This window comes from Leptonotus elevatus, chromosome 11 (genome assembly GCF_054856555.1).
Source record: "Leptonotus elevatus isolate MCC_2025b chromosome 11, RoL_Lele_1.0, whole genome shotgun sequence".
Lineage (NCBI taxonomy): Eukaryota > Metazoa > Chordata > Actinopteri > Syngnathiformes > Syngnathidae > Leptonotus > Leptonotus elevatus.
In genome coordinates, this window is record NC_141249.1 from 15,133,211 (window position 1) to 15,158,105 (window position 24,895).

The window sequence follows — 24,895 nt, forward strand, 5'->3', positions numbered from 1 at the left end:
GTTACCAGTCAATCTAATCTGCCAAATTTGTATTCGCACCTCGGGCCAGAGTGCTGGACCTCAATGACGTCGGCATTTTCCCTCCCTCTGATTGGTTGATTAGAACAAAAGTAGTTACAGTGAGCAATCTTAATAATCATCGTCTCTGCTGAGTAGATACATTTGATTTAAATTCACATTAGATAAATATTGATTCGGATGTATGTACTGTATGTATGTTGCGCATTTATATTGTAAACTGTAATTGAAACGTGATAGTGGCGGTATTAAGGGGTAAATTAACGCTGCACTCCATAAACAGTTGGGTCAAAAGTAACCGAATTATGGATCAAAAAAGGACCGGTCCACTTTATGGGTCAATTTGACCCAATTTTCTGGGTTGCTTTGTACAAAATGACCCAATTTTTGGACCAAAGTAAAGGATCTGATCAATATTCATGAGTTGAAAGACACATTTCTCGACTCAAAGTTGGGTCAAATCGACCCAAGTAGAGGATCGGTCGATTTATTACCCATAGTTGGGTTATTTTTGACCCAACTGTTTTTAGAGTGTGGTAGAGCTGTCAAAATTAACCGATTAATCGACAAGTAATCGATTATCAAATTAATCAACAACTATTTTAATAATCGCGTAATAGTTCGTTTTTTAATTTAAAATTGTCCAAATTCTCTGATTTCAGCAGATTACAGTAATTGTTCACTGCTTTCTGTAGTCCTTGATGAAGATGATTTCTGTTTTTACTTTAGAAAACAATGACAAAACTGGTAACATAGTACAACATCATTCCACTTTTTTTTTTTTAAATCACTACAAGAATATGAAGTATAAACACCAATCACTGGTTAATAAACAGTAATCAGGGTTGTAATACACTTGAATGCAAAGTAAAAATAAATCAGATTCTTCGAGTAATCGATTAAATAATCAATAGATTCATCAATTCTAAAAATATGATATAGTGACAGCACTACTGTGGTAAGAACCCTCAGCCAGCAACCATCCAATTGAGTGTTTGCTGTGCTTACACTATATTGTGGTTAAAGGTCAGGCTTTGTGCGTTCAATGTGATGCATTAAGAAGCCATACACAAATCATCTTGCATGCATCTCGAAAATTCAATATTCACTTTTTAGCATAAATAAATGATGCGCCACGTTGGTGATTAAAGGCGTTGCAACAATAAATATCGAATGTTTAAAATTCCACGTGGCCTTGGCGTTATTAATATTTAACCTTTCACCCGCAGAACACGTGGCACTCTCATTTTTATCACAAAACAACACGGAAGAGTCCTCCTGTTATCCTCCTTAAATAAACGTTGCTCAAGAGTGTACCCTTTTTCGTTTTGTTTATCATCGCGGACAGAGTCGACTAATGCAATCTTCAAGGCTGGAGTTCGAGTCCCAGCACGCAACCCGACGGCGTGACGTCAAATCCATCCCCCTAGCGAGAGCGCGCGCGTTCGGGGATACGCCACGGGGGCGCGCACATGCGCACAGGCTGCCTGCGTGATGTGAGCGTCCACACAGAAAGAGAGAGAGAGGGTGAGAGAAGAGGAAAGCGAGCAGAGGTTGGCGCCACAAGGAGAGAGAGGACCATGCTGGATTGACTGCAGACAAGAAACCGCAATCAATGGCTGGGCTTTGAAATCGTTCACAATTTATCGGCAAGGAAAGGAGAGGAGAGGAGTGAGACGAGCGAGTGCGTGCGTGTGCGTGCGTGCGTCCGAGCGGGGTGGAATTAAACAATCCCCCCCTCTTAATTTCCTCCCCCAAAGATGGAGCTTACAATGGAGAACATTGGCAACCTGCACGGCGTGGCTCACTCCCACCAAAGCGGGGACCTCATGAACTCCCCCCACCACGCGCGGCAGCAGTCGGCGGCGTCTCACCGGAACTTGGTGTCGTCCCACGGTCGCTCGGCCATGGTGTCCAGCATGGCCTCCATCCTGGAGGGCGCGGGCGACTACCGCTCCGACCACGCGCTGTCGGGGCCCTTGCACCCGGCCATGAGCATGTCGTGCGACTCGGGCGGCATGAGCCTGAGCAGCACCTACACCACCCTGACGCCGCTGCAGCACCTGCCGCCCATCTCCACCGTGTCGGAGAAGTTCCACCACCCGCACTCGCACTCGCACCCGCACGCGCACCACCACCACCACCCGGCGCACCAGCGGCTGGCGGCGGGCAACGTGAGCGGCAGCTTCACGCTCATGCGGGACGACCGCAGCCTGGCCTCCATGAGCAACCTGTACGGCCACTACCCCAAGGACATGTCCGGCATGGGCCAGTCGCTGTCCCCGCTCTCCAACGGCTTGGGGCCTTTGCACAGCTCGCAGCAGCCCCTCGGCGCATACGGCCCCGGAGCTCACCTCTCCAACGACAAGATGCTCTCCGCGGGGGGGTTCGACTCCCACGCCGCCATGCTGTCCAGGGGCGAGGAGCACCTGGCGCGGGGGCTCGGCGGCCACGGCGCCGGTCTCATGACGTCCCTCAACGGCATCCACCACCACAGCCACCCGCACTCTCAGGCCAACGGCTCCATGCTGTCGGAGCGGGATCGGCAGACGGTGGTGGGGGGCGCGCAGGGGGGCGGCTCCGGCCAGGTGGAGGAGATCAACACCAAGGAGGTGGCGCAGCGAATCACGGCCGAGCTCAAGCGCTACAGCATCCCGCAGGCCATCTTCGCCCAGAGGATCTTGTGCCGCTCGCAGGGCACCCTGTCCGACCTGCTGCGGAACCCTAAACCGTGGAGTAAACTCAAGTCGGGCCGCGAGACCTTCCGGAGGATGTGGAAGTGGCTGCAGGAGCCCGAATTCCAGCGGATGTCGGCGCTGAGGCTTGCAGGTGAGTGACGAGGCGGCACTTGGACACCGGCGGCTCCACAAACGGATCAATCGAAAGTCAATGTGGCGAGACTGTCGATGGCGGCTCAAACAGACATTACGGCGAGTTATTAGTCGATGCTATCGAGTAAAACTTGGTTGGGGAGCTAAATGTTGGCCTGTTGTTTGATTGATGCTGTAAACAGACTGATAATCAGCCGATTGTGAGCACTTTTGCGCACGTATTCTTTAACACGATAACTTGATTCTGCAACTCCCCATCATCTTTACAAACAAGGATAGCCTCGAAGAGATGAGATGAGGATGGGGGGGCTGGGAGGGGGTGCGTGACCTCCCGTGGATCAATACTTCAGGTCCAAGCGTCCTCTTTCAGAGTGGCGCTCTGATAAATGATCGATTTGGATCAAGGCAGACAAAAACAGATGCGCGCATTCTCTTCAAAAACCGTTTGCGGGGAAACCCCCTCAAAACCTCCTCCGTTGTTTTTTTTGCGGTGTCCAGCATTCTCGTCGATGAAGAGGACTTAAATAAAAACAATCGAGCTGGGCTTAAAAGCTCTCATCGACGCCTCTTTGCTGTAAAAGGCCCCGTTAGACGTCAATCAGCCCCCCTTTTTTGTTTTTTTTTGTGCGTCGTATTTCAAGGCAACACTTCAATTAAGGCAGGCTATAGTGGCATATTTTAGTTCCAGTCGATGCCTTATTGAAAAGCACTTAATTGGCATGTAAATTGTTCTTCGGCGGGGGGTTTTCCGGCCGGGGTTTCTGGTAAATAAAGATTTAAACGCCGCCCCACAATTGTCTCTTTAAGTGCCACCGCAGTTAAAGCTAATTGGGCTGTGCGGGGTTTTATATCTTCAACACTCTGTATCGGGATAAAAGCAGCCGATATCCGTCGAGGGGGTGAAGAAGGTGTGCATAAATCTATTACCTTGAACGAATGGAAAAAAAAAAGTTTTAATGTGACGTTATTTAACAAAATGCAAAGTGCGTTGTGAACAACTTCCAGCCAAAATGGCGCTCACGGGGACAAAATGACAAATGGCCGACATGCAAATGCGCGGGAGAATTATTTTACTGATTGCATTTAAAATTACCATGATGTGTGTGGGAGAGAGAGAAACATAGAGCGGGGGGAAAGGGGGGGGGGGCACCGTGCTGAAAGTGAGGCTCGCCTGGCCACATCAATCAATAACTTCAAATTACTATTCCAAATTCATCACAGTCGCACAAATCAATGCAAGCTGCCCTGCTTAGCTAATGCGAAAATGCCACTGTCTGTACATACACACACGCACACGCGCGCGCGCGCGCGCACAAATAGTGTGTGTGCAGACATGGCCCGTTTTAGGAGAACTGTGCTTGCCCTTCACGCCTTATGGGGCAAACACCCACAGGCTCCAATGCAGACCCCAATCAAGTTAAATAAAATAAAAACATCTCAAATGAAGGCCTATTTTTTTAAATAAAAATATGAATACCATTTTGTTGTAAACAAGACACGACGGACATGGAGGAGACGTTTAAAGATGGCACGATCGCTGAAAACAATTCGTCTTTTGCATCTGTGTTGAATTCCACACTCCATCTCAATGTATTTGGTGGGATCAATACAGGCCTGATCAATAAGGATAGCCAGTGCATCTATCAATTATCCCGCCTCAGCACTCTCTCCCATTGGTCTCTCCCCTGCAGGAGAATGAGAGGGGTGTATTGTGAGAAAGGGGTGGGGGTGGGGGTGGGGTAGTAAAAAGACAGCTGTTTTTTTTTTTTTAAAGCAATTTCTCTGCTAGTGTTGTCACATTGTTTCATTTCATTTATATGTGGCGTGGTTCCAAATGTGCCTTTTTCTGTGTCTCATTGAACTTAGATTTTGGGGAAATATCACCAGGATGGTCATTTATATTAAAAAGATGTTTGCGGATGGCGGCGTACGATTGCCTCCATTTGTTCTTTAGAGGTGGGGCAATATTAAAAACAAATAAAAGCACATGTAACCCACAAATGCGCATAATATTTCATTTGTTCAGTCTTTGCATCCCTTTTTTGTTAGATAGACATTTAATGTGGTTGGGCAATGTATAAACAATTCCCTTGGAGTCTTGTTAAAAACAACAACAACAGCAACAACAAAAACAGGGTTACAGGAGTCAACTTCCTAAATATTAAGTGCGGAATATTAAACATTTGTTCAATTAATGCATAATTTGTTTCATACATTTAGTAATCGACAATTACCTTGGCACTATAAATTAGGAAAGAACTGGGATTGTGGCATTAGTCAACTTCCTAAACTTTGGGCTAGGAACTAAAATTGGTGTTCTTTAGTTCTTTGGGAATTTTATAAAAGTCTACAGACCCCTGCTTATATATGCAATCTTTGTGTGATATTAAAAAAATAAAAAAATAAATGATAAAACAAATAATTTCAAACCATTAATAAGAAAAAAATATATATTTCCGAGGTGGTAAATTAAAATAACTGAGAAAAACATGCAGTTTGCATAAGTGTGCACACCCTCTTAAAATTGAGATGCAGCTGTGTTCAGAATTAACCAATCACATTCAAACTCGTGTTAAATGGGAGTCAGTACACTACAACTACCATTCAAAATGCTGACTGAGGTCTGCCTAATCCCAAATCGAGTTCAGGTGTTTTAGTAGGCTTTTCCTGGCATGTTTTTGGTCAATCGCAGACACCTGAGTTTTGTGCCAACACAGACTGCTATTTGGAACAGTTCATGATTCCTTCCACCTGGTCTTAAGGTTCAAGTTCAAGATGAAGAAAAACAGCCCCAAAACAAGATGTCACCACCACCACCAAAATCTCCAAAACACGTTTTTTAAAGAGGTCAACCCAAAATTTTTTATTTACAATAACATGTTCTATGCAGTCCCACTAGTCTAAACACAGTATTCTGATTAATATTGTGCTTGTGGAATATGAGTTAAGCAGCCAAAATCCACCTGTTTTGATCCATCTCAAGGGGGCGGCCATTTTGCTGTTGACTGAAAATGGCATCACAGTCACTCAGGGCTCAGGTAGCGACCAAACACGGCGCAGCTTCAGAAAACAGGTCGGTACCTGCACCACTGTGATGTCATTTTAAGTCAACAGCAAGTGGCAAAATGGCCGCCTTCTAAAATGGAGTAGATTTTGCTGCTTAACTCATATTGCACGAATTCATTATTATTCAGAATGCCATATTTAGACTAGTTTAGTTTCACCCTTATATCACAAAAACCTGTCAATTAAACAGGGGGTGTGTAGACTTTTTTTTTTGAACCCGTAAATACACATAATAATTTCTTTTTTACAGTATTATTAGTAGTTTCATTTCCCTGTTGCCTTATTTTAATTCCTCTACTCCACACACACATTCTTGGCAATAAACCTTGCCAAAAAAAAAAGAAGCACAGTTGGCTCATTTGCATATGAATGGCCGAGGCACGTTCCAGGGTGCTTAGGTCAGGACTTGCCGAACACAAAAAAAAAAAAGGTTGCTAGGAGGGGCGGTGGGCATTATTTAGGAGGAGAATGAGGGGTCTTTATTCAATGGAGTGCACGCCGGCACGCTTACACACACACTGGCAATTAAAAGTCTCTGGCAAGTGTTGCAGTAAAGTGATCTATTAAAAGGGTTACAGTCTAGTAAGTTGATTTTACGACCTATTAGAAAGCTTGTAGTTTGAGTCAGGGATGCTGTCCGTGGTGCTGAACCAGTCCACAACTGCAGCCCCCTCCTCCCGTTTGCCCTTCAGTTTGAGGACAGTTCAAGGTGGTGAACTCTGGCCGCCTCAACACATGGTTAATCGCATTCTTGTCGGCCCTAAACACAATAATTTCATCCAACAGCTCCCAGTCATGGATCAATAACACAATCCACATTGGTGTCGATCACAACATGGATCCGAGCAGACCCGAACTCAGCCGATCACAAAATAAACAATCAGCAGTTCTTCTTTTGGAGCCATTTCGAGGCACGGGTTCTAATTGGATACAAGGTGTTAATATATATGGGGGGGGGGGGGGTCAGAATGTAAGCCGGCGAGATGATCGATCGGGCCACTTTAATAATTGATGGTGGTGGTAAGGGAGGCATGGGAGTAAACAGCGCGGCTGCGGTTTGGGCGCCTCGTCGTTCGTTAAGCACTCGCCGACGTGTGATGTAAGCAGCGAGAGAGACGCCTGCCGTACAACCTTTCAAAGCCTTTTTGCGGGAGAGCAGGGCCGCTCGTTTTACCGCAGGTCAAACCCCTGAGGCTGCTTGGCGACACGTGATGACCTCGCTGATGGAAGCCACGGGTGGATGTGGACTCCCAAATTGGGGAGGAATCTTTATCTGACTAACTGGGTGGAACGATACAAATTGTACAGTACAACATTGTACCTTTCGGAATAAAGAATAGAGAGTCTTTCATATTTATAGCCTAGAAGTGTTTTTTCATGCAATTATTTACTGCAGTTACGACTTCAATACGGCACTAGCTTCGCGCTAAAAGCTTGGCAGGTGTGTACATTTCTTGGCTACATCGTAAACCGAGGACCGCTGTGCTTAAGTTTTTAAGTCACTTTTCTTCTCGGTGAGCCGGCGTCATAAGTACGGGTTCTAAGCGTCCAAACGGAATCAAATGAGCCCCTGACCTGTGCATGCTGTGGCTCTCTTACTCAAAACTAGCCACAGCTGTGCGAACTACCACAATAGCAATCCATGCCGGGTTATTGGACCTTTGGCAAGGATCAATATGGAAATAAATCATAATGTGATCTCTCCAAGGCAGCAAACAAGGACAGCTGTTGTGAAAGACAATCACGTCCTCTTAGTCCACCAGTGGAGATTTAGCCTTTTTGACCCGATTAGGCCACCGTACTTCAATTTCATACTGGTTAAAACAAGTACTACTAATAGGCATGTGTAATGAGCTACATTGCATTTATTTGCAACAAAATAGTCGTTATGTTGGAAAGGGACTCGATCATTGTTCATATTTAATGCGAATGTTATAGCCATGAATGAGTGTTTAAAAACTTAATACACAGCAAAATGGCCAGTGTTAGATTAACACTGATTAGTGTTAGATCTAACACTACCAATGAGTGTACATCTGACACTTTTCAAATTGTTTTTTTAACACTTAAACAGTGTTACTTCAACACTGCATAGTGTTAAAAAATCGACACAGTTAAACACTGAGTAGTGTTGATTTGAGACGAGTAGATAGATTTGTCACTCTAATTTAATGTATATTTAAAAGACTCATATTGTTAAAGACAACTATAATTATCAATTAATTGATGAGTGAAAATGCTGTCGATCGTGTGGAATTGATCGATTCTCTGGTTTCAGGTTCATCTCATTTGCTAGTTGAAGAAGGCTAGCATAACGTCAGCATGCGCTATTTGTTACGTAGCATTTCACGTTCAATTGTAAAGATATATGCAGTGGTGCCTCGACTTACGAGTTCTTAGAGATTCCAGCCGTCGCTCGTACGATTTTGGGTCTTGAGTTGCGCGCAAAAGTTTGAGTTTGCACTGGATGGGGGGCAGGGAACTTCATAAAAGTAGTCGTTTCAAGTTATTTTTCAAAGTTTCAAGTTGAAAAAAACAACACAATGAATGCATGAAATCATCATTTAAAATCCGTTTCACAGTTGAGTGCTATTTTTATGAGTAAAATTAAAAACATTTACATTCAATCCAATGGGAAAGATGACTTGAGATATGGAAATGAATGTCGCGGAACAAATTAAATTCAAAAGTAAAGGCATCATTGTATATATGAAATAAATTAAGAATTACATAAATAAAAAGGGGAAAAAACGTAACTGTTAAAAAGTAACTGTTAGTTTTAAAAACAAGTAATTAGTAAAGTAACTAACCACTTGTCGTTTGTCGGCAGCTGTTGAATGTAATTAATAAAGTAACTTGTAATCTAACATCGTTACTTTCAAGTAATTAGTAAAAAGTAACAAAGTTAGTTAAAGTAATTAGTAAAGTAACTAACCTCACATCATTTGCCAGTATCTGTTGAAAGTGATTAAAAAAGTAACTTGTAATCTAATGAAGTTGCTTACAAGTAATTAGGAAAGCGAGTGATTTTTAAAATCAAGTAATTACAAAGTAACTAACTGCTTTCTGATTTGTCAGCATCTGTTGAGTGTAATCGTAAAAGTAGCTTGTAATCTAATGTAGTTACTTTGAAATAATTAGTAAAGTAATTAAATTATTTTTAAAATCTAGTAATTAGTAAAGTGACTAAGTCATTTTTTTTGTTAAAGGTTACTGTGGCAACATGTCATAAAATATCACACGACATCGTGTTTGGGGCATCTCTGTTCATTTACACATAATGTAAACATCATATGACTTGTAATTGGGTAGTGGAAGGGCTGCTCAAAGTGAGTACATATGTTTTACCTTGACATTCTGTGCTACCCTAACATCTCAATAGCAATTTGATACCATGACAGACATCGATTCATTGATGATAAAAATTTCTGTGGGAGTGATTGACACAACCAATTTGTTGTCCAAAGACAAACTTTTTTAGTATCGCACTTGTTGTTTAATTGTAGGGGGTGGGGGGCAATATTGCCTTGGTCATGAACTCATTCACTGCCATTGACGGCTTTAGACGTCAAAAATTAATTTAAACTATTTCTATTAGTTTAACATTTTTTTCCACTTTTGTTGACAAGAGTATGAAAACCTAGAATTTTTTTATTGTACATTTAGAACAGATATAAAATTTGTGATTAATCGTGAGTTAACTATGAACGTCATGCGATTAATTACAATTAAAATTTGAATCGCCTGATGCTCCAAATTTGTAATCTTTTCTTTTTCTTTTTAATTCATTCACTGCATTGACGGTTATAAACGTCAAAAAATTATTTAAAGTATTTCTATAAATTAAATGTTTTTTTCCACTTTTGTTAACAGGAGTATGAAAACCTAGAATTTTTTTATTGTTCATTTAGAACAGAAAATTTGTGATTAATCGTGAGTTAACTAGTGAAACCATGCGATTAATTATGATTACAAATTCAAATCGCCTGACGCTCCTAATTTTTAATATTTTTTTTTTAAATGTTTTCTTTTTCTTTTTTTTTAAAGAAAAAGAAGAAAGGATTATAAAAAATTAGAGGCGTCAGGTGATTAAAATTAATTGTAATTAATCGCGTGACTTCACTTGTTAATTCACGATTAAAGACAACAACAAAATATTATTAAAAATTAGGTGTCAATGGCATTGAGTGAGTTAAGGACAAATAGTCCATTATAAGAAAAAAAAGTGAAATTTTCTATGAATATTGATATTTAATATGAATATTTAGAGGTTTAAATTGAACTGAAGTCGTCATTGCGCGTACAAGGCAAACCGGACGTTCACGCGTTGGCTTCCTGTGCGGATGCGGATGCGAGCCTGCTTCTGAGTGGCTCTTGCGACCACACATTGTTAGTTAGAAGGCCGATGTGGCCAGCCCTGAATATGTATCGATTTCCATTCCCCGACCTCTGCTTTCCATCCCTGGAGCCGAGCCACGCAACCCCCTCTTCTTTTCTCCCACCCACCCACATTAAGGCAGACACCATTTCTGCATTAACCGCGCCGGCCGTTTTGGACGTGACGCCAAACAAAATTGCACTTTTTTTTTCTTTCTTTCTTCCTGCCTTCTTCTAAAGTTCACGAGCATTTAACTTCTTCTTCGTTACGCATCCCACGCTGCTCTTATGGGGTCGCGTGTATTATTCTAAACGAATGCGATTCTAATAGAAAGTCAAATTGGTGTGCAGCCGAGTCGCATGCACTCTCTCCCACGTGATCGCTCCAATTCACACCGGGGCAGCCGCCGCCACCGCCGCGCGTGCACGTAGCCTACAATTACAAATGCAACGGAGGAGGTCTAAACTCTGTACAGTCTCCCATACCGTCTCTTTTATTTCACATGATCAATTCCTACGCTCCCCCACTGGCCCCCTCCCCCCACGCCGAAGCGGATCGATAGGAGAGAATGACCTTTAAATCAAATTGCTGCCAGAGTCGACTGAATGCACGCGGATAGCATCAAAAGGGTTAATGCCTGCACACGCGCGCGCACACTTATTTCCAGGCAAATATACACAAAGGAGACCAGATAACCATAATTCAATCTGCTTATTCGTCCTTGTGGTGTGTGTGTGTGTGTGTAAAAAAACAAATCGTGACTTTTGACCCGCGGCGCGCAATCAGCATCAGTCCAAAGAACATGCAGGAAAGAAAGGTAAGTAAGTGGGGGTTGTGCAATTAAACTGCGCAATGGAGTAGTGTTGTGCAAGCTTGCGATAATGCCGAATTCTTTAGATGAGCTTAAACATATGAGAATCATGTGAAAATATGGCATATTTGCGTATAGGCGTGCAGTTTTGCGGTTGCAAGCAAAACAAATGGAGAGAAAGTCGAGGGGGTTTGGCGCAAAAAGAGAAAATCTCCCAAAAATACAAAATAAAAAAAAATCAATACATATGAATATACAATGTGTTTATTATTGTGGTTGTAACATGCAGTATTATTGTGATGCCACATGAATTTAAATAAGGCAACCAAAGAAACAGCTCTCAGCAATAGCCTATATTTAACGTCATAATAAAAACAGTCCGTTGAACGTTTTTTTTTAATCCAGTAGGCCTACTCTTAATTTGGATGCCGTTGGATGTACCTAATATTGTGTCCGGTGTGTGTGTGTGTTGTCTGCTTATCTGGCACACTGACAGGCCATCGGTTATTAAAGGGCCGATAATGGCTTGCTTAATAGAACAAGAGGATCCAATCCAATTGAGCAGTGCCAGCTTTCCAAAGGCAATTTAATCTGGTATTAACTTGTGGAAATCTCCATAGAAGATTTAACGTTTGTGTGTGTGTGTGTGTGTGTGAGTGCGTGCGCGTGTGTGTGTGTTCAAATTCAATTATCATGAAAAATATTTAAAAGCCATTTTAAATTGAAATGTTGTACTTTTAATTTTAATTGCATTTTCTATTTTTATATAGGCCTATTTAATTTAATTTATTGAATGTATTTTTCACAAAACAAACCGCACGTGCACACGCGCAGTTAAGGCACACAAGCAACAAAAGGAGCAAAACGAGTGTGAAATCAATTGATACATGAATCGATGTGGGTGCTAATACACCCGGAATCACATGTTCTTAAAATATAATAAGCAACCCGTGTTTTTGTTCACTATTTTGCCGTCTGCTCTTCAGTATAATCGTCGATTTGTAAATATTTGAATCCTTCGCAGCGTGTGCGTGCGCTCGTTTTGGAGACATAAATCAAATTCATTTTTGTGTTCATTTGAAAATTTCTGCACATATGCTTACTGTATTTATTTATTTATTTATTTAAAAGATAAGACGGATTTAGGTTACAAGGATAAATATTAAAGAACACAATTTTGTGTACAAATATAAAGTGAATGCAATTGAGTGTACATTTCGTGCATAATTCCAAATGTATCCAACTAAACAAACAAAAAATAAAATGACTGTTAAAAAAAAAAGAGTTTTGGATTAATTTGGTGCACACATTGAACTCTAATATAGGCACTTTTTTTTTTTACTGGATTATTTCATGGAAGAACTCTGAACCAGTCTTCACGGTTAACATTTAATAGCACAAAAAAAAACAAATAAAAAAACCAAACAACTCAATTAACGTTCAGTGCACGCTATACTGTTTATCACGTAGCTGCTTTAAGAAATGAAGTGGACGAAATCAATGTTTAATCTCACATAAGACGCGAGTTGCAAACGAATGGCTGCAAGATGTGCAATTAAAGCGGCGGTAATAATCATAATCATCGCGCTTCTTAAAAATGATGCTCCCTCAAAACGCTCGAGTGCATTTAATTACTCGATTGCAGAAGCTCATTAGTGCATGCATGGCTGCTACAGAACCTTACGCTCCCCTCGCACACACACGCACACACACACACACACACACACACACCTGAGCGCTGTTCCTAATATTGTGGCGACCTTCTTGAGTGACGAATGTGCGTGCGTGCAGGAGTTGGAGGAGTGATGCCTTGCAGGAGGGCCAAGCAACAAATTGTGTCCCGTTATCAGTGCATTAACGCCAATTCGCACTCATTACACGCGGCCGATATTGAGCTGCGAGGATTTTTCTTGGCCCGCCTTTTTGGCCTGCAGCCTGTCTGACTGACACACTCTCTCTCTCTCACACACGCGCACACACGTGACTGCTTGGGCAAACTGGGTCCCATGGATTTGAAGTTTACGGTTAATGCAAACTGCCATTTGAATTGGACCAACTTTGAAATGGAAATGATTGATATTGATGTTGTTTTTACCGATATCTTTAAGCTTGGGGGGTAATATTTTAGTTCTGTCAACTCTTATTTCTTTGTTGTGAAATGTGGGAAAGCCACAGCATAACTGAAAATATTTAATTAAATTGCCTAATTTTACATTTTATCAAAGTTTGTTGCCTTAAATTTTTGAGCTCATCTAACTTTTTTTTTTTTTACAGTGGACACAAGCTATTCCCAATCACGTGAATATTTGACATTCATTACAATTGCCATAGAAAAAAAAACGACTTAAAAAAATTAGGACAGGCGAGGATTGGATAAAAAAATAAATAAAGCGGAAAGGGTCTAAATTGATCTAAAATTTCATTTAACTTTATGTCAAAAACTTTTATGAGGCAGATGAGTCAAACTGCCACAATATCACGCCAACTACTGCTGAGGAGAACTTATTTGATATCAGATTTAAAAAAAATTGGGGGCCTTTAGTATTGGTGGCTGGTATCGGCAGCTTCCATACCCAATGCCTTAAAATAAGACCAATATCGGCCTGATACAGGCTTGCCCACGCCTAAACAGTACTAAACTGTGGCAATACTGTGGATATAGTTTTTGAATGCATTTTTTGGTAACAAATGAGACTCACAAAAAAATATTTTTCCAGATCGCGTGAACTTAAGTATGTGCGGTGCTTGTTGACCGATTTGGTTACCTAAACATTTTGAGTAACCATGGTTACATGGATTCTCAAAGACCGCATAGTATTAAAAAAAAATCACTTCCTATAAGTAATGTTCAGTTGCATTTAACTTTAAGTTCAATACATTTGCATTTCATATTTTTGATTTAACTTGTAGAGGCTATAAAATGAACTTTAATTGAAACATCATTAAGAATTTGCGTAAAAAGTTTGAGATCCACCACTGTGTTCCAAGATTAAAATGAGGTATGCGCATGCGCAGTATGGATTGCTGGCTGATTTAGTTGTATTTGCGAGTACTTGTATTTTCCACCATTTCCTGGGCTCTCTTCCCCACCATGAATCTCCACCCACTCCTCCTCCGGGCCATAATTAATTGGACCAAGTGAATTTCACACACGAATTATTCACGAATCCATCGATCGATTATTGAGCAGCCATGTGCCTTTCTGTTAACCTCGCTCGGTGTGTCGCTGGGAAGGGGAATATTAATGCCATCGTGGAGATGTGTGGGGGGGATAATAGGGCTAAATTATAAGCAATATTACCAGGAGTATCCTGCAAGACGCCATCGCTCGCTGCTTATATCCCCATGCATGATGTCGTGTTATAAATGTATTCTGCAAAAAAACATGTCGCCCGAGGGATAAGCCGCGGTCTCATGACAAGTCCCCGCGGGGCCGAGGAAGCAGCAGGGAGCGTTGCGACGCCGAAAATACGCGCTCGTGTCCCGGCTGCTTCTTTGTGCACGTCCGCCCCCTCCGCTCGGTGGTGCCCACTGGAGCTCTAAAAGCTGCAATGATCGATTCCCCACCCCCCCATCCCCTTTTCTACGCCGAGCTTGGTTCAGTAATCAGGGCCCCCTTCCTCACCGGATCGATCGATATTGATTAGTAAATCCAGCGCCTGTAGCAAAGGCAGCGCACCGTGGCGCCCCCCTGTTGCAAAAGCCGGGGCGTGGCGAGAGCGACACCGGGCGGCCAAAAGGGCAAGAGGCAAGCCGGGAGGAACAAGCGCGAACGTCGTTGGAAAGAACAAAATAGGACAGCTCATGGAGGCCTATAGGCTTCTTCAAACAAGTCATAAAGGCTAATACACTACATTTTGTGTACAAATGTATGTACACATTATTATTTTCTAAAAATGCCCCCCAAAAGGCATATTCTACTTTATGTGAAGGGTTAAGATTTTACACAAGAAAAAATTGCATATTTAAAAAACATAACTAAATGCCATTTTATTCAACAATTAAATACAAAAAAAACATCCACATGGACTGAACTAAAAAAAAGAAAAAAAAAGAAAAAAAGAAAGGTATAGTTACACAAATATACAATTCATGGCCTGATTTGAGTTTATCGGTTCTCGATACTGGTATCGACTGCCCTCTTTTGATCAAGAACTACAAATTAGTAAAATACAAAATTGTCTTTAATTTCCTGCAATTTTAAGTGAAAATTCTATTTTTGGGATATATAGGTCTTCTTTAAAATGATCTGTCATTGTTTTTTTGGGGGGGGGAATTTTATATATCAAAAGTACAAGTGGTATCGGTGCTACTCGAGTTGAGTACTCGTACTGGTATCAGTTTGAGAAACAGTGGTATCGAACACCCCAAATATCTGATATGTTGGTTGGAGCAAGTGGCAAGAGGTCTTCGGGTCAACTCGAATCTGCTTCAGCTAAATAGAGCGAGAGACGTTGAGAAGCGTGAGAATAAATATTGAAACGGATGTAAGTCTTTATTGATAATATTGACAGTGGATGAATGTTATTGCGAGCAGAATGGGTGCAGGAAAAATATAAAAGACTAATCAATGCACACATTCTTGGAATGTCACACAAGGGGAAAAAATGAAATATTTGAAAATACAACATTTTACAGTAAAAGTGCAACCATTTGCCTTTTTCCCCATTTCCAAGCATGTTATATAAAACAGACTAGTCTATAGATTTGGTGAAGCAGCATGTGGCTCATTAAGCAATTGCTCTGTACAAGCTCTCATTTTTCTTGCAAGACATACTATAGGAAGATGATTTCCAGTAATGAAGGAAATATTTACAGCGACAAGTGATTATTTTTTTCATCTTTAAAAAAAAAAAGCTTATAAAATTTGGTTCACTAGTAAATAAAGCCTGTTGTTTTTCCTCCTATTTCAGTGATGCATCATAGGCATGAGTTTCCCTGTGATTGATACCCACCTCGAGGCCAAAATTGTTGATATAAGACTTAGAAAGGAATTCAACGAACCATCCATCGTAACGAGGAGCCTTGTCGTTACTTACAAAGTTGGTTGAAGTGCTGCAGAAATGCAATAATCATGTTGCAGTGAGAGTATTTCTCATTATGGACAATGATTGTTTGGACCTAAAATGCAACACAAGTGCAGCGGTGGAAAGGTATTGAAAAAAAAAAGTTCAGTATTGTGGTTACGGGCAGAAGTGTCAAACTGCATTATATTGGGTTCACTGTATTTTCACTTTTGACCACTAGATGGCGGCACACTTGTTTAGTTTCAGAGGGTGTAAATTTGAAAGAAGAAAAAAAGCAGAAGTTCTCTATTTCAGCACAGCCTGTTTTTTTTGGTTGGTTGTTATCAGCTGTAATCCTGCTTTTTAAGCCTACAGAGAGTTCACTTTGTGTATCTTTGGGCATGGTTATTGATGTATATTGTGAGATAAGTGTTTGGAAAAACAAGTAATTGTTTGTACAATCATTTTTTTTATTCATTGCTCTTGCTCTCACTTTACTTGATTATATATATTTAAATGTATTTGTATTGTTCTAAAAGACCTTTAAAAAATTTAGCACTGTAAATGCTATTGACCATTTGCACCAACGTCACGTGATCACGTGACTGCCCTATGACGGACGGCGGAAGGAAATGATTGTTGAATGGAAGTGGACGTGACCCGGAGCAACTTAGTGACTTAGCGATTGCTATTTTACAAATTAAAAGTTGTTATTGCCAATAGAGCCATGGAATCTGTCAGTCAAAATTGCACATTTAGTCGAAAATCATAGAGCGTGATATTTACTTAAGTTGGAGATCGCTAGTTTGAAAACAGCCCCTTACCTTCTGTTGCCTGCTGTTTTTACCAAGTTAATCAAATCGCCGACTTTGCCGGAATTCACAGCGCACGACCTATATCACTATGTAGTCAATGCCGTCTCTTCTCCTTCCACCCGGGCTGATTCAAAAGCTTGTCGCTGGCTTAGTCTCTGGGACGAGATGCTACGCTCACACCGGGGGACAATATACCTCGTAATGCGAAGGTAAAACTTGTTTATCATGCTAACTGGCTTCTTTTTACTTAGTCCGTTCTACATTGAAACGCTGTGATGTTACTGTGTTTACTAGCATGGAACAAATGACTATCGTAGTGGCAAGCTATGCGGTAATTTCATGAATATGACTCCGGCTCCAGAGTGAAAAACTCCAAGCACAAAGACAAAATCCCCCATCATTAAACAGTCAAATGCACTCAATAGTTTTGAAGAAGGTGCATTTTAAACAATCTGGCTCGTTAACGTGATTTGAAACACGCAATTCGACACCTCTGTTACAATCTTTGTTAGAGTGTACGTTTACAAGTAAAATGTTTGAACATTTATCTACTAACCTCGTAAAAAATGATCGCTGCAAATCCGTGAATACTTTGTGGGCTGCCAGGCCAAAAGGCTTTGACTTGTGAATGCGGAAGTTTAAAAATATATGTTTGTTTGTTTTTAGCATTTGGCTTACTTAATACCAATACGTTCGAAACGTAAGTAAACATTTAGTTATAATTTATTTGAATTTAATTTATATTGGGCATTTTTTACCATAATGCCAAAGGGTATGCACATGTGCAAGACAATACTCTGTGGCATTATGGGGAAAATGCTACTTTTTAGCATTTAGCCTACAAGTATGATCTAACATATTTGCAAACACATTCGAACATATTTTGTCAGTCAAAAATGTTTACTTCACATTGGCAGTTCCATGGTCTGGAACATAACCCCAGCCCCCGTGATCGAAGGGGGTTTACTGTATCCTGGTCACAAGAACTTGGCATTTTAACAGGGGTGTGTAGATTTTGTGTAGCTCAATTAGGAGGTAGAACATTAGCTCCCAGTATAAGGCAAGATGCTCTATTGATAATCCGTGAGAAAAGTTAGAGTAGTAAAGCACTTAAAAAAAAAAAAGAATAATTAAAAAGGTGTTTTTATAATATGGTGCAGTTGCACACCACTACATAGGAACAACATACATAAAATACCGTTTAAATGAAATAAAAGGGCAGATTTGACGCAGCACTAAACGTGAGAGTTCAGGGGGTTCCTAATGAAGTGGTCCGTAAATGTGTGTGTACACTACTGTATATATAAATACATAGCTGCGGTGTCGATGTGAAACGTGAATATGATGGATGGGACCGTGTGCAGGTTAGACGTCTGTAGTAAACAGATTGGACTGCAATGGCTGATCAATGGGCTCTGTTCCACTGTAATTAGACACACAGCGCCACTGCTTGACTCCAGCCACTTCAGCACAATCACAACACCCCCCCCCCCCCACCAAAACCCAACCCACCCACCCCAGCGACCTCGCCAAAAACACGAACGCACACACACACACACACACACACACACACACACACACACACACACACACACACACACACACACACACACACACACACACACACACACACACACACACACACACACACACACACACACACACACAATAATCCAGCCTGTGTACAAATTGAACAAATTCCGTCTTTACATGCGCGAGGCTGATCGAAGGCGACGTTCAGACAATGGCGGCAGCAGCAGGGGGAGACCACACGCGGATGACATCTTTTGCTTTCATTCTTCCCCTCCACTCCAATTTTCTCTTCCGTTTTAACCGGGACAGCGGGGGAGGCCGTGGTCGGACGCGCGGCCCGTTTAGGCGAGTTTCGATCCCTCGGTCGGCGGGGGATTTGTTGGTGGCTGCAGAGGTGGCGGCGCCTTAACATTCCCGCTCAGCGCTCGCGTACACCTGTCTGCCGCTACCCACAATGCACCTCTATTAACTATTAATTCCTGCCTTCTCTGCTTTCTGGCCTGGCTCCCGAGCGTCAAACGAGTGTTTTGAAATGTACGGGAAGGAGAGCCGGTCTCAAGCGCTTGTGTTTAGGGGGGTGGGGTGGAAGGTTGGGTTATAAATACCCTCTCAGAGCCCAGTCGAGTGGGCTCTAGTGGGCTCCGTTTGAAGTAGCAGACTGTAGACCTGCTCGGGGTGGGTAGCGGGGGATAGTCTGACCTCAGTCCCAGAAGAGAAGCCCCCCCCCCCCCCCCAAAAAAAAACCCTCCCCCGCCTCCCGCCCTGCCGCCGGTTCCTACAGCAGAGTCGGTCAATATCTTTCTTTTCTCCTCCGTTGGCCAGCCCCTCGTCGTCCCCCTCCCTTCCTCTCTCCATGGCTGAAAAACACACAACATCTCCCCCGTCCACTTGCTACGCAATCTTTTCTTAGTCCTCATTTTGAAGCACAAAATGCTTACTTTTGTGCGGGTCCCCCGTTGTGACTCAAACTGCATTAATATTGAATCAAACAGTAGCAGCAGGAGCACCCCCCAATCTCTGCCCACACCCACCTTTATCCTCACCCCATATCCCCCCCCCCCCCCCCCCCTTCACCGCAGGCTGGCTCCCTGTCTGCACTCGGCAGGATGGAAGGAATATTCCCACTGGGCAGGGCACATGGATTTGCTTTAAATCAACTTTTATAAGCGATAAGAGCGAAGCTATAAGCGCTTCTCGTCGGCGTATGGACTACTTTACGAGCGTTGTTACTTTAGGACCAGTTGCCACCAAGCAGCAAAAGTTTGGGATGTGATTTTATTCTACTAAGCAGGATAATTTGACTTTTCTTTTAAGAGTTTGGTGCACACGTTAGGATTTATTTTTGGCTTTTACCAACCCAAATTAGGTCAAAATTACATTACATGCTAATGTTTGGTTAAAATTGCCTGAGCAACTTTTAACTTAACATCAACAAGTTTATGGCGTGTTGTAATTCTGGCTGAATATTTGACCACTCTGGGCAGAATGGGTGGACTTTCCCCACAATGGACAGAGCTTTTAAAACATAGTCCACAAATGTTCAATAGGGTTGAGGTTAGGGGCCATTTCAGGAGATGCTTGAGCCATTCCAAAACTAATTTTGTTGTGTTTCGGATTGATGTCTCGTTTGATCACTCAGTTGTGTTTGAATTTCAGCAATTTTTCCCCCCCTATAAATATTGGTATTTTTTTTTAGGAAAAAAATATTATTATTATTATTATTATTATTATTATTATAATTTTGAAGAGTATTGAAAAAAAGGAAAATGCGAATTTTGGCTATGGAAACATGTTTTGTAAATAAACGCTGACAAGACCGGATACACATCACACGTTTTGACCGGATATTACAGGGCGGGCGATAAAGTAAGGTATGTTTGGGGGGGGTTGATGAAGACTGCTTAGGAATCCATTAAGACTGTTTCGGAAACTATTAAGACGGTTTAGGAAAACCTGTAAGACTGTCTAGGGATCCAGTAATACTCAAAATATCCATGATTGTCTTCATTGTCACAATTGAGCATGTTCAAAATGTCCTTGCGACAAGAATAACCATTAAGACTGTTTGGAGCACATTTTAGGAAATGTTGCAACCTTGAACGAACCCTGACCTGAAATCAACATTCGTTAGAGTTGCAAATGTTTGCACCTCCTTGGGATACCTTCGCTCTGGGACAATTTAAAGCTCTAAAATGACTGAGAGATCATGTAAATCTCTCTGCAGCCACTTTACTCGACAGCAATTGTAGCTGGCGACAAGGAAGATTTCAATATGCCAACTGGTGCTCAACCGAAACCGGTTAAATTGAAAAATATTAACTCATTCACTGCCATTGACGGCTATAGACGTCAAAAATTCATTTGAACTATTTCTATCAGTTAAACTTTTTTTTTTCCACTTTTGCTAACAAGAGCATGAAAACCTAGATTTTTTGTATTGTACATTTAGAACAGATATACAATTTGTGATTAATCGTTAGTTAACTAGTGAAGTCATGTGATAAATTACAATAAAAAAAATATATAATTGCCTGGCGCCCCTAATTAAAAAAAAATATATTAAAAATGAGGGGCGTCAGACGATTACATTTTGTAATCGTAATTAATCGTATGACTTCAATAGCTGACTCACAAATTTAATATCTGTTATAAATGTACAATTTTTTTTTCTAGGTTTTCATAAAAAAATGAAATGAAATTTAAAAAAAAGTTAAACTAATAGTAATAGTTCCCATGAATTTTTTGACGTCTATAGTCGTTAATAATGGCAGTGACTAAGTTAAGTTGAAATGCAACATTTTTAAGGGTCCACACAGTAGTTTACAGTATGTTTAAATGGTGTAGGGATTTCGTAGCTACTGTTGAGTACGTTTGGACAGCTCGCCAGTGGGAAAGTCGGCTGTCAATGTCAACGGGGCTTATTTTTCATTATACGGTTATACGTATATGGTCATATTTAGGATAACGCACTTTTGTATACTTACCTTGCTTTGTGTTCTTTCCCCTCTCTGCCTCCCACTTTCATCCCCATCCCTCCCACTGCTGCCATCCACGCCAAGCCTGCAAGCGCAAAGAACAGGAGCAACACAAAGACCGCAACACCGCGCCCAAGAAGCAGCGGCTGGTCTTCACCGACCTGCAGCGGCGCACGCTCATTGCCATCTTCAAAGAGAACAAGCGGCCGTCCAAGGAAATGCAAATCACCATCTCCCAGCAGCTCGGCCTGGAGCTCAGCACCGTCAGCAACTTCTTCATGAACGCGCGGCGCCGCTGCGTGGACCGCTGGCACGACGACCACGGCACCAGCCCCGGGCAGCCGGGCACCTCCGCCACCACCTTCTCCAAGGCCTGAGAGGAGGACGATGAGGAGGGCGATCCGGGTCTGGGCGAGCAGGTGTAGCAAACTGGCATTGAGACCCCCCCCCCCCCCCCCCCGTCTCTGAAACCCCTTCCTGGCCTGGACTGTTCGAATATGTCGTCTGTCTCTAGCCTCACAAAAAAAAAAAATCCTTTGTGCCATGCAATCATCTTTTTGTCGGTCAAGATCTAAACAGGGGGGGAAACGGTGAGGTCAGGTCCACTCTGTATTACTCACAAAAGGACAATCATTGATTCAGAGTCTTTGCAAGGAAATCATCCTTAGGGCATCTAAGTAAAGAGACACCAAAGATTTTTTCTGCTTGTTGTTGGACGGTATTGGGCACACCCGACGTAGCCACTGATCCCGATTTGCTTTTCGTTCCCGATTCACCCCTCTACGGAAGAACGGCAATAAATCTGACACAACAGCACATAGCCTTACTATCCGAGCCCGACGCTGCACACGCAGTGCCGGCATACCCCAAAACGACGACGATGCTCAACAGTACCTCCCCCCGCCTCTCGCTCATCCCTGGGCTGAAGGTATTCCCTGATGGCCGGCCATCTCACAAAGCAGCTCCGCCTGATCACACGGCCGACTAATGAATTGAAAAATGAATCGATGCAGACGGAGCGAGCGGGGCCTCGACCTCTCCCTCAAGGTGAAAATGTGAAGACGCTCGGCGGCAGGTCTTCCAGGCCCAGGTCTATATTTTTTTTTTGCACAGATGTTGGAGGGCCTGCCATTGGAAAGTTCTTTGACCACAACTGAGGGAGACCTGCCGACATGTCTGGACAAGCTCTTTGTTCCACTCGGAGTTTTTTTCTTCCCCTCCTCTGATCGATAAGCCGGAAAGCAACAAAAACACGCTCGGGCATCCGTCTGGTTTCTATAGGGAGAGTAAAAGGAGCACCCAGTGGAGATGGCGACACAAAAGGCCCCCCGTATAACACAGCTCGCCTGCACACATCTAGCAGAGCAACAGTGCACCCTGCTGGCCAAAGCATAGAGGAAAGAGGCACAACACATTGATCAATAAGCAGCCATTACCCTATTGTTGGTCTTCATCCAAAGCCGGAAAAGAGGGGGGAGGGTTCAAACCCAGACGGAAAATTGCAGGGATCAAGGGAAGACGCAGACCAAAAAGTTTGAAAGCGTTACAAACAAAAACAGGAGAGGGAAAGGTACAACACACAAAAGGAGGTGCAGCGGCGGTTTGCGATTTATTTTGGGAGGCTTCGTTGTTCCATTCAAAAGAGTATTTGGGCCACACTGAAAGGAAAAAGTAATGATACCACAAACAAAGTCAAAATCGAAGAAAAGGTTTTGCAAGTCGAGCAGTTGGCAATTCCAACGAACTACATGCCAACAGATTGCTCCTTTGAAATCTTATCTTTACTTCCCCTTGAAAAATTACAACTTGATTCTGGTATTTTTTCTCTATTATTTTGGACTACTCTTGTCAAATGACTTTTCTGGATGATGAAAAATCCACTTAAAATATGGTTCCCAAAAAAAGACTTAAAATAACTTTTTCGGGACATTCCATAGGAAGACTATGCTTTATACTATTCTTGAAAAATATAAATTTTTAGTGAAAAAAATAAAAAACATTTTTTTCCTCAAATTAGACTCTCCTAAAATGCAACTTAAAGGGAGAGTCTGTAAAAATCCCCTTTCGTCACATTTTCTAAAAGCGTCATGATCTGTTTAAAAAATCAAATCAGCCATCTCCAGCCCCATTATGCGCCTCTAATTTGACGTACAAAAAACTACAAGAAAAGCAACCAATCAGAGACAGAAGACGAGACTGATAAGGTGTCAATGATTAAAACATTTAGTATCGTAACAACACTCCCTTACAAATAGGGCACTTTTTTGGAGTTTACAAGGTCATAGGTCAGCGTGAGGGAGCGAAAACCAAATTATTAACACATTTTTAATCACACCTTCCGTCCTTGATTGGTTGATTTTCTTCAGGTGCGGCCATTTCTCGTATCGCAAAATAGAGGCACAAAATGGCGACGGTTGTTTTTGCAGATCAGATTCTTCATGTATTATTGTAAACTTACAACAAATGAACAAATATGAAAAAATATTGCAAATTCTCCCTTTAGCACTTTTTGTCCACAATTTGTGTTGTCATTACTGTTTCCTAAAACAATGACTGCAGTTGTCCTTTTCAGTGTGACCCTAAGACTCTCATACCTCTACACCACCCACATAAACACACACAAAGTGGTTAGCTGTAGCCAACACTCAAGTTGTCAAAAATGCTACAATAATTTTTGTGCCAATGCTTTACTGCCTTAATTCCAATCAGACAACACGGTAGTGGGCTCACACACACACACTGGTGACAAGAGGTGCGCGCGCGCCACAGCAATCAACAATCAGCTTTAATTCTTTCTCTTTTTTTCTAATTAGGATTGAAAGACAAACCTCAGAAGACAATACACATGAGCCGTATGTGTTGTTCAGAAAATCGCTCATTGTTTGGTTTTCTACCTCCCCTTCACCCTTTCCTCTCTACAACGATGCGGGTATTCAATTAGTACCATAGACACAAAGTTTCTATTTCTTGTTTCTATTGTGCTCTGTTGTGCATAAAGTAAGGCACCTTGTTGATAACCCCCCCACCCCCCCCAAAAAAACAACAATTTTTTTTTTGTGGCATTCAGCTGGACTCTGAGGAGACGTTTACCACGAGGAAAAGGAAACGGGGAGCTGTTGGAAGAATTATTATTTTTTTGGGCATCTTTATGTCAGAACTGTGGTACTTTTTTGAGCCCTTCAATCGAAAGGGACAACGAAAAAAATGACCTTGTTTTAAAGCTCGGGACTTTTCAGCGTATGGTCTTAAGATGCAACTGTAGCATTTCCAACAATGTAGTCAGAGTAGTGCAGAGCTTGGATACGGGAGTTGATCACACTTAACTTCACCTTGCTGTAAGCAGTGAGTTAAGGCCGCTAAAAAAGAAAGAAAGGACGAGCTACAAGGGTGGTACCAAAAAAGGAAAAAAAAAAAGGGGGGGGGGGTTTGAATAAGTGACGAATCAGCTCGAGTGCTGTGGGC

The 24,895-nt window shown here is 42.1% G+C and overlaps 1 protein-coding gene across 1 annotated transcript; it reads left to right on the forward strand.

Annotated features, from left to right (window-relative positions):
• Positions 1-1,584: 1,584 nt before the first annotated feature.
• onecut3a (one cut homeobox 3a) lies at positions 1,585-23,255 on the forward strand. The gene is made up of 2 exons (XM_086089260.1): positions 1,585-2,847; positions 21,518-23,255. The coding sequence occupies exons 1-2, from the start codon at positions 1,779-1,781 to the stop codon at positions 21,808-21,810; spliced, it is 1,362 nt and encodes a 453-aa protein (XP_085945386.1). The 5' UTR covers positions 1,585-1,778; the 3' UTR covers positions 21,811-23,255.
• Positions 23,256-24,895: the final 1,640 nt, after the last annotated feature.